The sequence below is a fragment of the Trachurus japonicus genome, chromosome 7 (assembly GCF_045865225.1).
Source record: "Trachurus japonicus isolate A0001 chromosome 7, Traja_1.0".
NCBI classification, from domain to species: Eukaryota; Metazoa; Chordata; class Actinopteri; order Carangiformes; family Carangidae; genus Trachurus; species Trachurus japonicus.
In genome coordinates this window covers 25,021,276-25,036,461 of record NC_140913.1, presented here as the reverse complement: position 1 = coordinate 25,036,461, position 15,186 = coordinate 25,021,276, and the positions used below count along the sequence as shown (strand labels likewise).

The following is a 15,186-nucleotide window of genomic DNA, read 5'->3' as shown; positions in this document are numbered from 1 at the left end:
GCGACGCCAAACTCAACCAAAACTGAAAGTTCTTAAAGCAGAAGTAAGTGATAAATTTGTGTTAATATAAGTCTTAAATAGTTATATCTTCCGACAGCAATCACTTACATAGAGTGTTTGGACCGAAACACGGGTCTGTCAGTCCCTCTGCTCTGAGTCGAGGAGAAAACTTTTCTCGTATCCTACAGTTTTTATCCAATGAGGAGAGAGAACGGCATGCAGGGCTGTGTGTGCAGCCAAGGGACGCCGTGAATGTGGTGACGTAGGGACGAGGACTGTTATGGTGCGTTCAAGGCAACCCGTAACTCGTGTTTTTCCGACCTGTGAAGTTGTACCAGTTCGATCTGGTACGAGTTCACGGGTCAGAAGTTACGAGTGGCCGTTATAGTGACTTTCACCGGTAAAACAGGTCGGAAAAACACGAGTGGGTTGCCTGGAACGCTACAAAGTCGTAAGTTGTGACTTGAAGCTGTAATTTACGGTTTCAAAAGCCTGCCTGGAACGCAGCATTAGCCAAAACGACCGGATCGCTTACTTCTGCTTTAAGTACTGCTTTAATACAAATTTTGTGGCCAACAGGTTTTCTATAAAGAGTTGGTACCAGCGCCTTTCAGCAACTGTTAAAAATGGAAGCCAGCGAGAAAGCAATCCATGGAGCAGTGGATAATGTTCATCATATATGATATGTGTAGTCTTTTCTGTCATAAACCAGGCGTTACGGGGGTGTGTGTGTTGTGGTGCCGCCGAGACGGGCGCTGGGACACCGGGTCGGTGGCACTAAGGCTGGTCTTCAGCCAAGAGGCGCTAGGTGGAGGGTAGAGAGCCTCCATTCTCCTTGTAATAAGTTACAAGTCATTTATTTAACTATCACAACTACTCCAAAGCTGTTAAATTAAAGCAAAAATGTAGTATAGTTAAAGCAGATAACAGCGGCACGGCCGTTTCGGCTAATGCTGTGTTCAAGGCAGGCTTTTGAAACCGTAAGTTACAGCTTCAAGTCACAACTACGACTTGGTAGCGTTCCAGGTAACCCGTAGCTCGTGTTTTTACCGTCCTGTTGTCTGTGAAAGTTCCCTATAACGGCCACTCGTAACTTCCGACCCGTGAACTCGTACCAGATCGAACTGGTATGACTTCACAGGAAGGAAAAACACAAAGTACGAGTTTCCTTGAACGCACCATGAGTTAGCAGCCCCCGCCCTTGTCAGGCATCAATTGGTCCTCGTGCTACGTCACCACATTCACGCGCATCCCTTGGCTGCACACACAGCCCTTCATGCCGTTCTCTCCCCTCATTGGATAACACTTGTATCCCACAAGGAAAATTTTCTCCTCGGGTTACAGCAGAGCAGAGTGACGGAGAGACTCGTGTTTAGGCTGAAATACTTCATGTAAGTGATTGCTGACGGAAAATAGGACTATTTAGGACTTATATTAACAAAAACATTCCACTGATATCTGCTTTAAGGTAACATCTTGCATAGTTCCTCTTTATGTTATTGGTCAAAACTTGAACTTTGGTTGTTTGCTGCAGGGACTGTGCAGAGCTCTTTGCACTTATTTTTCAGTTGAGGAGAAAAGCCTTGAAGGATAAACACTCACTGGTTGTTCAGCATATTTACATCTACGTAGTTCATCCGCCTCCACTAAAGGGCGACACAGCAGCAGCTTTCCCGAGACCTCGAGTAGATGGCACTTTATGTTAAACAAATGACGCGAGACAGGTTTAATGCATATACTGTAAACTTTATCTTCTAACAAAAGATATAGCAACAACAAAATATCTTTAACTTCACAAATCTCTTTTCAGTTTAATCCACATAGAACATTTTTCTCTTTTATTCCCACATTTTTTTCTTTTTTACTGTAAACATTTTTCCTCCTGTAGAAAGTTGTTCACATCTGGAAAGAAATGCAATCGTTAACATTTAAAGTATGAAACTCTGAAGCACAGCTGTGCAAGTGAAATTGAACTGACTAAACAGAGTAAAAAAAAAACAACCGTTAGTATTTGATGCAGACATTTTGTGAAACCACCACTGACTGAAGAGCTCTGCTGAGGGTTTTTTTCCCCACAACAACTAGCACCTAATCAATCAAAATGATCAACAACTCTAATCATACAACATACATGCATACATACTTGTACATACTGTTAACATGACAGTAACTCTAAACCCTGAGTGCTGTGTGTGTCGTAAACCGCTGCAATGATTGATGGAAGTGCAGGAAAGTCTCTGAACACAGGAGGACATGTTGCTGCTGACCTGAAAGGGCTCTTCACTTCTTCGGAGAGCATCCCTTGGCCTGATGGGCCTGCAAGACGGCAATCGCCTCGTCCACCTGCACACAGACACAAGTGATGACACTCTAACACCAGTTTTCATTATTCACATCACTGTGCAGCTGAGCACAAAGAAAGACACAGCTACAGCTACAGCCCACCTGCTCACCTTCAACATCTTACAACCAAAGTGTAAAAAAACAAGACCAAGACACAGCAGCCGTTCTATAAAATGATTATGCTACAGGTTACAAAATTTGCTGCTACTACTACTACTACTTGGAAAAACAAGCAGTCTATTCCTGCCTTTCCCTTAGAATTACATCGATAATTGATCATCTATAATTATTATCCCCTGCAGTATCATCTACATTTTTTTTTTAACTTGTACATTTTTGTTGAGACTTGTCAAACTACAATTTTCAGGGTTAGGCAGTGACTATTGCAAATTGTTGAATACCAGCATATGTATGTGTATGGGTATGTGAAGGTATGTATACATCCTCTTACTGTATTTCTTTTACTTTTTCTATTATTTCTATCATTATAACTACTACTAATACTTTTGTGTTACTTTATTTTATTTAACTTCATTACATTTTATTTTCATCATTATTATTTCTTACATGTGACTTCTTGTTCTATGTTGTTCACTGTTTTCAAGTTTTAATTTAGGTTTAGGTTATAATTTGGGTTAATGGTGAATATACTGGTGGGTGAGTAAAAAGATATCTATAAAAATCTGCTCTAGAAATTGGTCAACCCTCAACTCATTTCATAAAGTTACACAGCAGGCAGGACCTGTACATATCAATGTTTTTAACCACACAATGATACAGGTATGAAGAAGCAATGACTGCTCTTATCTGTGGTGAGTGCGACATTAACCAGCCAACAGAAATGATCGTGTACTTTGGACTGTAGAGACTCGGGCGACTCCAGCATGTGCAGCAGCTCCGAGTTGTCGATCTCCAGCAGCATCCCAGTGATTTTTCCAGCCAGGTTTGGATGATGGACGTGGATCAATGGGTACAGTCGCTCACCTGCGTGTCACAGCAGAGACAGAGGTCAACACCCTGATCAATGATCAAATCAATTAAGCTGCATCAATCCACATTAGAAGAAGAAGAATAAAAAAAGGCAGAATGGAAAGATGCCAAACCAAGAAGCCTTTTCTGATCCATGTGTGGAGCTGCAGCCAGCATGGAGGCAGTGAGCGGCTCTGGGCCTTGAATGTGCACCGGTGTCTCCATCACCTGGGCAGGAACAACCTGAGGACGTCAAGGCCACAAACAATGTAAATACAATAATCACCAGTCAGACACTTTTTTACCACAAGCTACCAGCTTAAAGGGATAGTTCAACATTTTTGCTAATTGGCCCATTGCCATAATCCCTATAGTCATAGCAGTAGGTTCGTTACCTTTATTTGTCGATGCAAGCTATTTTTAGAACGGTGGAGCAGAGCCGCCAGCTGCTCAGAGCTCAATCAAATCAAATCAAATCAACTTTATTTGTCCCACCAGGGGAAATTTGTCTTGGGCAAGGGAGTTATGGCAGCTGCCATGTACATGTAAAACATCCATACAAAATACATGATATACAATACACCAGTAACAAAGGCAAACAAATCCAAGAGAAGAGAGAGAAAGAAAGTAGCTACGCTACGCAGGCAAATGGGATTTCTTGGTTTCCCTCATCAAACTCATCAATTACACAATCCAACAACTCCAAAACGCTCTCATGGACAAGTTGTGACCTGCACATTCACCACGCTATGAGATAATAACAGAACATTACGAGACGGAGTTGTTTTCTAGGTAAATGCAGAGACTGCTTGCCGAAGAACTGCCCCGACAGGAATGCACATCAGCTGTTTTGCATGAATTTGCCTCGAAAACAACTCTGTCTCGTAACGAGCGTTTTGGAGTCGTTGGATTGTGTATTTGATGCGTTTTTATGAGGGAAACCAAGAAATCCCATTAGCCTCCGTAGCGTAGCTCTGAGCAGCTCGCGGCTCTGCTCCGCCGTTCTAAAAATAGCTTGCACCGACAATTAAAACGTAACTATAGGGATTATGGCAATGGGCCAACTTGCCAAAATGTTGAACTATCCCTTTAAAGCAGAAGTAAGCGATATTTTTGTGTTAATATAAAGTCTTAAATAGTTCTATCTTCCGACAGCAATCACTTACATAGAGTGTTTGGACTGAAACACGGGTCTGTCAGTCACTCTGCTCTGTTCTGAGCCGAGGAGAAAACTTTTCTCGTATCCTACAAGTTTTATCCAATGAGGAGAGAGAACGGCATGCAGGGCTGTGTGTGCAGCCAAGGGATGCGCCTGAATGTGGTGACGTAGGGACGAGGACCAATAGATCCATGACGAGGGCGGGGGCTGCTAACTCCATCGGCTGACAAGACGTTATGGTGCGTTCAAGGCAACCCGTAACTCGTGTTTTTCCGACCTGTGAAGTCGTACCAGTTCGATCTGGTACGAGTTCACGGGTCAGAAGTTACGAGTGGCCGTTATAGTGACTTTCACAGGTAAAACAGGTCGGAAAAACACGAGTGGGTTGCCTGGAACGCTACAAAGTCGTAAGTTGTGACTTGAAGCTGTAATTTACGGTTTCAAAAGCCTGCCTGGAACGCAGCATTAGCCAAAACGACTGGATCGCTTACTTCTGCGTTAAGTTTTCTGCACTGAATCTGGGTTTATGTTTCAGTTAACTGTTGTATTGTCCTGGCCGTGTGGTAGAGTCAGAGGAGAGTACAGTACAGTGTTGAGTACCTGTAGTCTGGTCATGGGTGCAGGCACAGTGATGACGTGCTGAGGGTTCCTCACAGCAGGCGAGTACTTGTACTGGCCGCCTCTGGGCACAGCCGGCAGGTCTGTACGTCCTCCGACAGTCTGGGTCGCAATGTTATCTAGAAAAAAGTCATTACACATGTCACAAACTAAGAGCCACATTAATGACAGGGGGGAGGGGAGGGGGGGCGGAGCTTGTCATGATGATTTAACTCAGATACTCACTTGTCTTGTGTGAAGAGCTGATGATATGTGGAGCCTGGGTGGAGGCCTGTCTGACCGTGGCGATGGCTGCCGATCCACGTCGGGGAACAGAATTACCAAAAATCTGGGTTGAGTAGGGGCCTAAAAGTATGGCGACATTGTTTATGCAGTATATAAAGACTATAGACATATAAATGGAAAGCAACACAAACTGTCCATTCACCCTGTGGTCTCGGCGGTTGTCCTGTCCAGCGAAATGGAGGCCTCACGTTGCCGACAGCATTGTGGTTGTAGAAGGAGCGGGCGGGAGGCTACAAGAGAAGTATCTGCTTAAAATGCATGGCATCGAGCTGCAAGTCAACCTCTAAATCATTATGAATATTTATGTGTTTGTACAGAACGTGATGCAAATTTAAACGAAGACACGACTGCAAAGAAAGTGGGATGGTGAAAATTTGCCCTGGGACGGGAGATAATTGACATTAACATGCATTTAGTTGAGCTGGAAATGTTTCAACTTGAGTGACAAAATTGTTTGTGGGAAAAGAGACTCGACGGACATAAAGGAAAGAGCAACAGCAGTGTTTACAGTTCCTATACTGCATGTGTCAATCAATCAGTGTCCCAAATTAACATCACATCTACAGCCAAGGGGAAAAACCAACCATCCACAGGTGACTCGCTGATTTTTCTGAGCTAAATTCTAAAGTTACTTTCAGTTTGTAGATTTTATTCTTTAATTATTCAACACTCTATTCAACTGGAGCATTATTACCTGACATACAGTGGCAAGAAAAGGTATGTGAACCCTTTGGAATCTCCTAGTTTTCTGCATTAATTGCTTTGCTTTCCATTGCAGGCCTGAAGTTTGCCAAAGAGCACCTTGACACTCCACAACGCTACTGGGAAAATGTTTGTGGAGTGATGAAACTAGGATTTAATTTTTCTCTCTCTTTTTTTTTGTACGCATGGCATAAACATGGCACTGCATACCAGCATGTTAACATCATCACAACGGTGAAGTGCAGTGGAGGGAGGAGCATCATGGTTTGGGTCTGCTTTGCTGCCTCATGGCCTAAACAGTTTGCCATCGTCGAGGGCAAAATGACTTCCAGAGTTTATCAAGGCTTCCTATAGGATAATATAAGGGTGGCTGTCCACCAGCTAAAGCTCAGTAGAAGTTGGGTGACACAGCAGGACAATAACCCTAAATATTGAAGTAAACGTAGAACGAATGGCTTCAAAAAAAGAAAGAAAATCCACCTTTCAGACCTGAATCCAATACAGATGCTGTGGAATAAGCCTCAAGAGAGCCGTTCACATCAGACATCCTATGAACAAAGCTGAACTGAAGCAGTTCATCCTGGATGTTCAGTGTACAGGAAACGTTTGGTCTTCATTGCTGCCAAAGGAGGTTCGACCACTAAATCTTAAGGGTTCACTTACTTTTTCCACCAGCACTGTGATTGTTTTATGGACATGTTCAATAAAGACATGAAATATTAGTTATTGTTTGTGTGTATTAGGTTAAGTGTTGTATGAGATTAAAGCAGAAGTAAGCAATATTTTTGTGTTAATATAAGTCTTAAATAGTTCTATCTTCCGACAGCAATCACTTACATAGAGTGTTTGGACCGAAACACGGGTCTGTCAGTCACTCTGCTCTGCTCTGAGCCCAGGAGAAAACTTTTCTCGTATCCTACAGTTTTTATCCAATGAGGAGAGAGAACAGCATGCAGGGCTGTGTGTGCAGCCAAGGGATGCGCGTGAATGTGGTGACGTAGGGACGAGGACTGTTATGGTGCGTTTAAGGCAGCCCGTAACTCGTGTTTTTCCGACCTGTGAAGTCGTACCAGTTCGATCTGGTACGAGTTCATGGGTCGGAAGTTACGAGTGGCCGTTATAGTGACTTTCACCGGTAAAACAGGTCGGAAAAACACGAGTGGGTTTACTGAAACGCTACAAAGTCGTAAGTTGTGACTTGAAGCTGTAATTTACGGTTTCAAAAGCCTGCCTGGAACGCAGCATTAGCCAAAACGACTGGATCGCTTACTTCTGCTTTAAGCACATTGATTTTGTTTATACTTAGATCGGATCACATTAAATGACCAATTAATGCAGAAAACTAAGAAATTCCAAAGGTTCACATCATTTTTCTTGCCACTGTAATTGTTCATTCTTTCCAGGCAATATTAGAGTAGGGCGGATCAATACATTGGGGTTTTAGGTGATTAGAAATAACAGAACCATCAACCGCTCATTCCAAGTGCACTCTGTCCTGTCCCGAGTCACTGTTCAAACAGCCGTACCTGTGGGACAGTCATGTAGTATTCGGCCTGCTGGTACGAGTCAATGATGGGACTCGTCATGGTCCTCAGAGTAGCGAGTCTCTGCATGTACTTGTTGGTGAGGATTGCTTTGCGCTCCTCCCTCCGCTGAGCCAGAGCCACGTACAGCGGCTTGGTTGCAATAATTCTGCCGTTCATTTCTGTTACCGCCTTCGTCGCTTCCTCGGGTGAAGAGAAACAGACGAATCCAAAGCCCTTGCTTTGAGAGCCGTCTGTCATCACCTACAGGAAACAAAGCTGAATTCAGAAATCTCAAACATTTCAGAACAATGACAAATGTTAAACTGTGTTGTGTGTCCTGACTGAGACAAATTAAATTTATGGTTTCACCAGATTGTTTTGGTTTTGTCATTTGTCATTATTTAGCAACTGAAGGATTTTTTGTTTGCCTTATTACTTCACATTTCATTGGGCAGGCTTCTGATTGATGATACATGTATCTCCTCAAAAACACACAGTTATTATAATAATACCTTGGCACTGGTGATGGTGCCATAAGGGGCAAACTCCTTCCTCAGCCTTTCGTCGTCTATGCTGTCATCCAAGTTCTTCACGTAGAGATTCACCCCCTGAAACAGAAAGTGACAAATGATAAGCTTGTCCTTTTTTAAGAAAATGGTGGATGTAAATGGTAAAACAGGTAAATGTAGGACTATGAACACTGACAGTAAGGTAGTGGAAGTCTTCAAAAGATTATGCCCATAAACACACAGAGCAGCAGTACCTGGTAGCGCTGGATGCGGTCTTGTTTGATCTGATCAAACTTGCGCTTGAGTTCACCCTGGCGTTCCAGACGCTTCTGAGCCCGGCCTACGTAGATGATTTTCCCATTGATCTCCTTCCCATTCATTTCATCAACTGCCTAGGAAAACATGTGGACGAGGAAGACTTCAAACTGCATCAAGTGAAACACTGAATAAAATCACTCCTGGTTCGTGTAATTATTAAAGCATCCCACTGAAAACAGACAGACTGAAATCATCTAATCCAGCTCTACACAGCCTCTCGTTGCTTCAGGTTTTCTGGCTCACATGTGGATTATCTAGCATCAAATAAACAAAATATCTCTGTATACCAGTCTCGGCATGTTTTTTTTTTTTTTATTATTCTCACAAGCTGGGGCAGACTCATTGCACTCACACTTTCTGCTGCCTCTCCATTTGTTGTTATTGTTTACTAAATCCTGCTTTTACCTCTCAAGTTTGATGTTAGACCAAACACTTATGACAACTGAGGGATCACAGACCACACAATTTGTCAAACCAACTGAAGCCACCTGAACGCACTCTTGCAAAAAAACTCTTGCAGGAGTGACAGTTTAAGAGTGTAGAGTGTAGTGATTTCCACAGATGTGGTTAGTTGAATTAACTTGCGACTCGCTTTATCACCCTCCTGCCAACATCATACTGCAGCTAACCACAGGTCTGCTAACTGCGGAAGTGATTCCACCCCTGAAGACTGTAGTGTAAACAAACATGGATGACAAACGGCTTGCTGCTGCTGCTGCTGCTGCTGTCTGCGCAGCTATCTGTGTGAGCTTGTTCCAGTCTGCGGTCCTCGGCATGCGTATGATACCAGGAAAAAACACCTGATTACTGGGAAAAAAAGAAGATTAAAAGGAACGAGACTGTCTTTTGCATGCAGAGGGCCGCAGATCTGGAACAAGCTAGATGAGAGCTTGAAGGTGGAGACGTCCATCTCCATTTTCAAGAAAAAGCTAAAAATTAAATTACTTAGTTTATATATATAAGCTGCAACCATTGAACATCTGAACCATAGTAAATTGAATGTAAATTTAATTATCATCTGCTTTTTTATCTACATGTTATGAAAAGCTTCTGTTGGTACGCTTGGGGTCCACGTTGTCTAATGTCTGTTGTGTGTGTGTGTGTTTGTGTGTGTATTCATACTGTTAATGTTTCATGTGTATTGTAGTCTTGTATATGCTGTATTGTTTTGTGTTATATGTATCCAGGCTCCCGCAATAAGCTTTTGGTAGCTTCAATGGGAGACCTGATTCACACAAAATATGTGTTGTATGTGTCTGTGTGTATGTGAATAAACCTTTCAAGTTCAAGTTCAAATCTGCTATAAGAAATCCATTAAAAAGAAAGAAAGAAGAAAAGTTTACATTGAGTTCATACGCTATTTCAGCGGTTTTCAAACTGTGGGGCAAAAAATAACTGTAAACACCGTCAACCAACAAAAGAAAAAGAGAAAAAAAAAGAAAAAGAAAACATTGTTAGCTAACATGCCAGGAACAAAATGGATACATTTTTAGTTCATAAATCTACCATAAGTGAGAAGACCGAGTTTGGGGCAACCAAAAAAAAAAGAAGAAAGTATGACGATGCTTATTTAAAGTTAGGATTTTCATGGACTGGTTCGGAAGATGACCCACTGCCACAGTGTGTTGTACAGAGGTGCTATCTAACGACAGTATGAGACCGCGTCATATTGACACCAAGCACCCACAGTTGGTGACCAAGCCTCGAGAGTTTTTTGAGAGGAAGCTGAATGAACTGCAGTCACAAAAAAAAACAAAAAAAAACGATCCAGACATTTAACTACTGTAAATGAAAAGGCAACCGAGGCGTCATATCGTATTGCGTTACGCATAGCAAAGGCAGGTAAACCCCACAACATCAGTGAGACATTAATATTACCTGCTGCAAAAGACATGTGCTGTGTGATGATGGGAGAAGCTGCTGCCGCCAAGCTAAATGTCATCTCGATCAGACAACACTATCCAGCGTTGCATTACAGACATGGCTTATCACGTGAAGGAACAGGTGCTGGACGCTGTTCGTGAGAGCCTACTGACGTCGCTAGCTGTGCTCAGTTAATGGTGTATGTGCGTTATATTAAAGAGCACAATAGCCATGAGGAGTTTTTGTTTTGCCATCCTCTCCCTGCTACCACGACAGCATAAGAAATATTCAAGTCTTTGAATGATTTCATGCATGAGAGTCGCATTGATGGAGCCGCTGCTGTGGAATATGCATTGATGGTGCTAGGGCAATGCCAGGCCGCTACAGCGGTCTGGTGAAACAGGTGCAAGCAGTTGCCCCGGACGCTGTTTGGACGCACTGTATACACGAATTCGGCGAAATAACCGTTAGTCGAGCAGCCGCCATTGCTGCGGTGACAGCTCCCAGTCAGGCAGCGATGGGTTCTGTGCGCGAAGCGAGCATTTGAATGGAAGCGCCAAGAAGTGGACCTTTTCTCTTCTGTAAATATGTCTATGAAGGCTGGGAGGACATGTGTCGTCCTCGACTGCCCTAATATCAGCAAAACACAGCCCCTTACTTCAGGAGGAGTGTCCGTGTTTAGACCGTAACGTTACGTACAGCGTGTCAGCAGCAGCAGCAGCAGCCGCCGCCAGCGACGCAGTCACAGCTGACCTGTACCTGGCTACTCTCCCTTCTCACCGTTACCTTCACATCGTGGTAAAAGTGGACGGTCTGTGAATGTCTCACTGATCCCTTCAATATGATGTGATCATGGTCGTCTAAAAGCCGGTGTAAAACATGTCCGACCCATCCGGAGCTCAGGTCATTTTGACCGTAAATCAGAGACCTGTAATTGACGTTTTTTCTGATCACCGGAGGCCAGCTGATCAATAAAACATTCTTGAATATCTAAAACAAAGCAAAAGTTGTTGTTGTTTTTATTCATGTAAGCTGTCCACATGATTAAATATCCCGCTGCTGGCTTGCTAACGTCAGCACGCATAACGTACCGGTAGCCTATGTTATATGATACAGTCTCTTATCTCCCTGTTACTCTAATCTTTCCTGCTAATCGCTCAAACAAATGATTAATTCCTAAATTAATATTGGTATTCATGTAAGATACCTTAATCAGTTACTGGGGGGCACTAAACATCACAACATCTGTCATAGAGAATCAGTTTACTATACAGTCTATGTGACTTACACATGTCACCGCAGCAATGGCGCCGCCGCAAGATGGCGGCATACACAAATCGCTCTCCGAATTCGTGTATATCCATAGCCATTGGTCTTCACCAATACAATAAAATAAAGCTAGCTTAGCTGTCAAATAGGAAGTCGTGTTTAGCCTAAATGTCAATATAAAGGGCTGCTATGGTTGGCAGGTGAACAGAGTAAAATGAACTTGGGAAAACAATACCTTCTGAGCATCCTCGTGGTTAACATAGTTCACAAAGCCAAATCCTCGTGAATGCCCCCTATCGTCCCTCATCACCCGCACACTGAGAGTCCTCCCTGAGAGAACAAATCAGAGTATGAACACAGCGACACAAATGTAGATCTTCGACTTTCCACCAACTGTAGTAATTTATCAACAGGAGACAGCACATGTTGTGATTCCTTACCAAATGCAGAGAAGACCTCCTTCAGCTTTTCGTCACCGTAGTCTTCACCAAAGTTTTTGATGTAGACGTTGGTGAACTTCATAGCCTTAGTACCAAACTCCACCTCCCTTTCCTTGCGAGACTTGAAGTGGCCAACAAATCTGCAAGGAGAATCAAGCCCACTAACAACAGAGCAACAATGAAGGAATACAACTTATAAAGACAGTTATCAGAAAGCTTAAATGTATGAAAATCTGTTGGTGGCTCCAGAACACAGCGGCCAGGAAACAACACAATTGAGATAGAGACACAGGCATTACATTACATTACATTGAAGGACAACGTCCGTCATTAGTGATGTCAAGTGGAGAAAATAACATTACACAGCATCTTTGATGATCTTGCTTTATACAAAATTGCCCGTTAAGTCCTAAAATGACAAAACACACACACACACACACACACACACACACAGGACAACACACCTACATCCTACCAATTCACTGACCTACGCAGGTACAACTGACTTTTTTCCCCGAGGATATTGGCCTTTGGGATGTCAATGCCAGAGTCCTTCTGCTGTCTACCTGTCTTTTGACTGCGCAAAACACACACGGAAAAAGTCTGACAGTCATCAGCATTCATTAACAGTTCATATACTTCAAATATATAGTTATATTCTGTGCTTCTCTTTGCCTCAACATACTTTTATAAGATCACATTTGACAAACAGTCTGTGTTTTTTTGTTCACTCACACTTTCCTGTCATTCAGCAGCATCCCATTCATGGTATCAATGGCCCGGTTCGCTGCCTCCTGAGTCTCAAAGTGAACAAAGCCGTAGCCTCTGGATCCTTTTTCATCACAAACAACCTAGAATAATAATAAACCTGTTCTATAAAAGCACTTTTCTTAACGGTGTTACAAAGTGCTTTACAAGTAAAATAAAATAGTTAAAGAAAATAATTCTAGTGAACATTATAGAAAAGTGTAGGACTGTATAAAAACACCTCAAGTCAGAATTAAGTAAAAGGTTCATGATAAAAACACAGAGTGGATTTACGTATCTGCATAAAAATCCACTAACAATTCTGCTGTTATCACTTTTTGATCAGTGAAATAATGCAATGATACGATCATTGTTATACCGTTTCACAATCAAAGATTTCAAGCTTATTATAATTAAACATGGAATTTGTAACAGACATTTTTAATATTTATGTTGCATAATATAACAGCGATTCAAACTATATTGCCCTGCTCCACCCTGATACATAAATTTCATCCTCACAATATCACACAGAACAGAGCCATATGTGTTATCATCTAATACTGTGCAACGTTAACAAAACTGCACCAATGATTTAATGCACACTGAGAAAACAATCAGCTGCTTAAGACTACAGAGTTGCAGCGACCCTGAAACAATCATAAAGACAAACTTGACTACTCACCTTGCAGGACAGAATATTGCCGAAGGCTGAGAAGGTATCATACAGTGCTTTGTTGTCAATAGAGTCATCCATGTTCTTGATAAAGATGTTACCCACACCAGACTTCCTGAGTCCTGGGTCACGCTGAGACCACATTATTCGGATTGGCCGTCCTTTGATAACATCGTAGTTCATTGTATCCAGGGCACACTCCGCTGAAACAATGTTTGACAAAGATATTTTACCTGCGACAGCCCTGCTTTATTAGAAAAAAGAAAATCTTTTTACCATACATACTATGCCATCTTGATGTTTGTTACAAAAGTACCGCTTCTCCAGAGCTAGCTTCAAATGAAATCACAAATTTACACTAAACTAGCAGTTTGGTTCACGGATTCGGCCCAAAGTTGGTACTTTACCATCAGCTGGTTGCTGGAAGTTTATGTAGGCATATCCCAGAGATCTGCGGGTGATGATGTCCCTGCACACGCGAATTGACATGATGGGTCCAGCAGGAGAAAATTTCTGATAGAGCATTGCCTCTGTAACATCGGGGTGCAGGTCCCCTACGTACAAGGAGGCGAGGGGATATGATGGTGCACTGCTGTTCATCTTGGATCACAGCTAGTTGCAGAAATAAGACAAACACGGTTATGAGTTTTTCGATTTGTATCACGAAGTGTTTATTTGACTACCTGGACAACAACAAATATTCACGCCACGGGTGGAGAAGCTGGAACATGAGAATATGTGGCGTTATCATAATTTGTCCACACATTTACATCACAGGCAACATCCTCCAAAATCAGGTCATAGTGATGAGAGTAGGTTACATAATAAAAAACATCTCTGTATAATGCAGCACAGTTCACAGGCACCACAACTAACTACATCCTCCAGAGTGATCAGTTGGATCAGCACCTTTGTGGAGAAAACTAATCAAAGACGTATCAGTAACTACAACCTTAATGGGGGGAGGATTTGCTGAAAGGATGTTACATGATTGAACTACATTAGTTTTATCTCGATGTAGGGCAGGTGAGTTTGTATAGTTTTTTTTTTATATATATATATATAAAACATACACACAAGTAGACCTCAGTAAGTTTCTGGACACTAAGCTAAATGTTAACTTTTCTAAAGTTGAGTGTTTTCTCCTCTCTTCCAAACACATAACTTAGTAGCTGATATAAATGTTCACATTAGAAAATATATAGCTATAAATCTGTACATGCTGTATTTATTTCAGCGTCAAGTTAATTATAACATACCTTTACTAAGCATCATGTTAAGATGAGTTAGCTTGATGTCCAAAAATGTTATAATTTGTCTTGTTGATGAAAACAGCGAGGAGCCGCTAGCTTAAATTGGCTTAAGTTAAAACTACTTTCTTTGAACACTGAAATATCACAATTACCAGATATTAACCACAGATTTAGACACCTAAACTTCGGCCAGAAAAACAGATCAGCGTCTAATTAACTTAAATAAACGTAACTTACAGGTTTTTCTGCTAAACGAGGCGTCGACTTTTGATGTTTGACTCTCGATGCTACAGGTTCACTTTTCCAAACGGGCGGTTGATTTCGGGTAATCAGGGCCGTGGAACACCTGCACTCCTCCTCCGCCTCATCGTGATCTCAATTAGGCCGCGAGAGGACACATTAATTTGCGTAACACTCCGCGACGAGAACTAGTTCTTGCATGACAGGGGGGGGGTAGTTAAGTTATTTCGTTCTCTGGACGTTGACAAGTGATTTTATTCAGTATTTAT

General features: G+C 42.2%; 1 protein-coding gene across 7 annotated transcripts; it reads right to left on the bottom strand.

Annotated features, from left to right (window-relative positions):
* Window positions 1-1,729: 1,729 nt before the first annotated feature.
* On the bottom strand, window positions 1,730-15,051 carry pabpc1l (poly(A) binding protein, cytoplasmic 1-like). Of its 7 annotated transcripts, none has more exons than XM_085782313.1 (17): window positions 14,915-15,051; window positions 13,832-14,036; window positions 13,434-13,627; window positions 12,737-12,852; window positions 12,489-12,578; window positions 12,002-12,141; window positions 11,797-11,891; window positions 8,366-8,503; window positions 8,115-8,210; window positions 7,603-7,863; window positions 5,517-5,604; window positions 5,315-5,434; window positions 5,072-5,208; window positions 3,447-3,555; window positions 3,197-3,327; window positions 2,268-2,343; window positions 1,730-1,902 (listed from the first exon to the last, which is right to left on the bottom strand). In XM_085782313.1, exons 2-16 carry the CDS (start codon window positions 14,022-14,024, stop codon window positions 2,281-2,283), a joined length of 1,971 nt encoding a protein of 656 aa, XP_085638439.1. In that variant the 5' UTR covers window positions 14,025-14,036; window positions 14,915-15,051; the 3' UTR covers window positions 1,730-1,902; window positions 2,268-2,280. The 7 variants fall into 7 exon arrangements, with proteins under 7 accessions (XP_085638439.1, XP_085638442.1, XP_085638437.1 ...); XM_085782311.1 differs by having other exon boundaries at window positions 1,812-1,902; window positions 5,072-5,238; XM_085782316.1 differs by lacking the exon at window positions 12,489-12,578 and having other exon boundaries at window positions 1,732-1,902.
* Window positions 15,052-15,186: the final 135 nt, after the last annotated feature.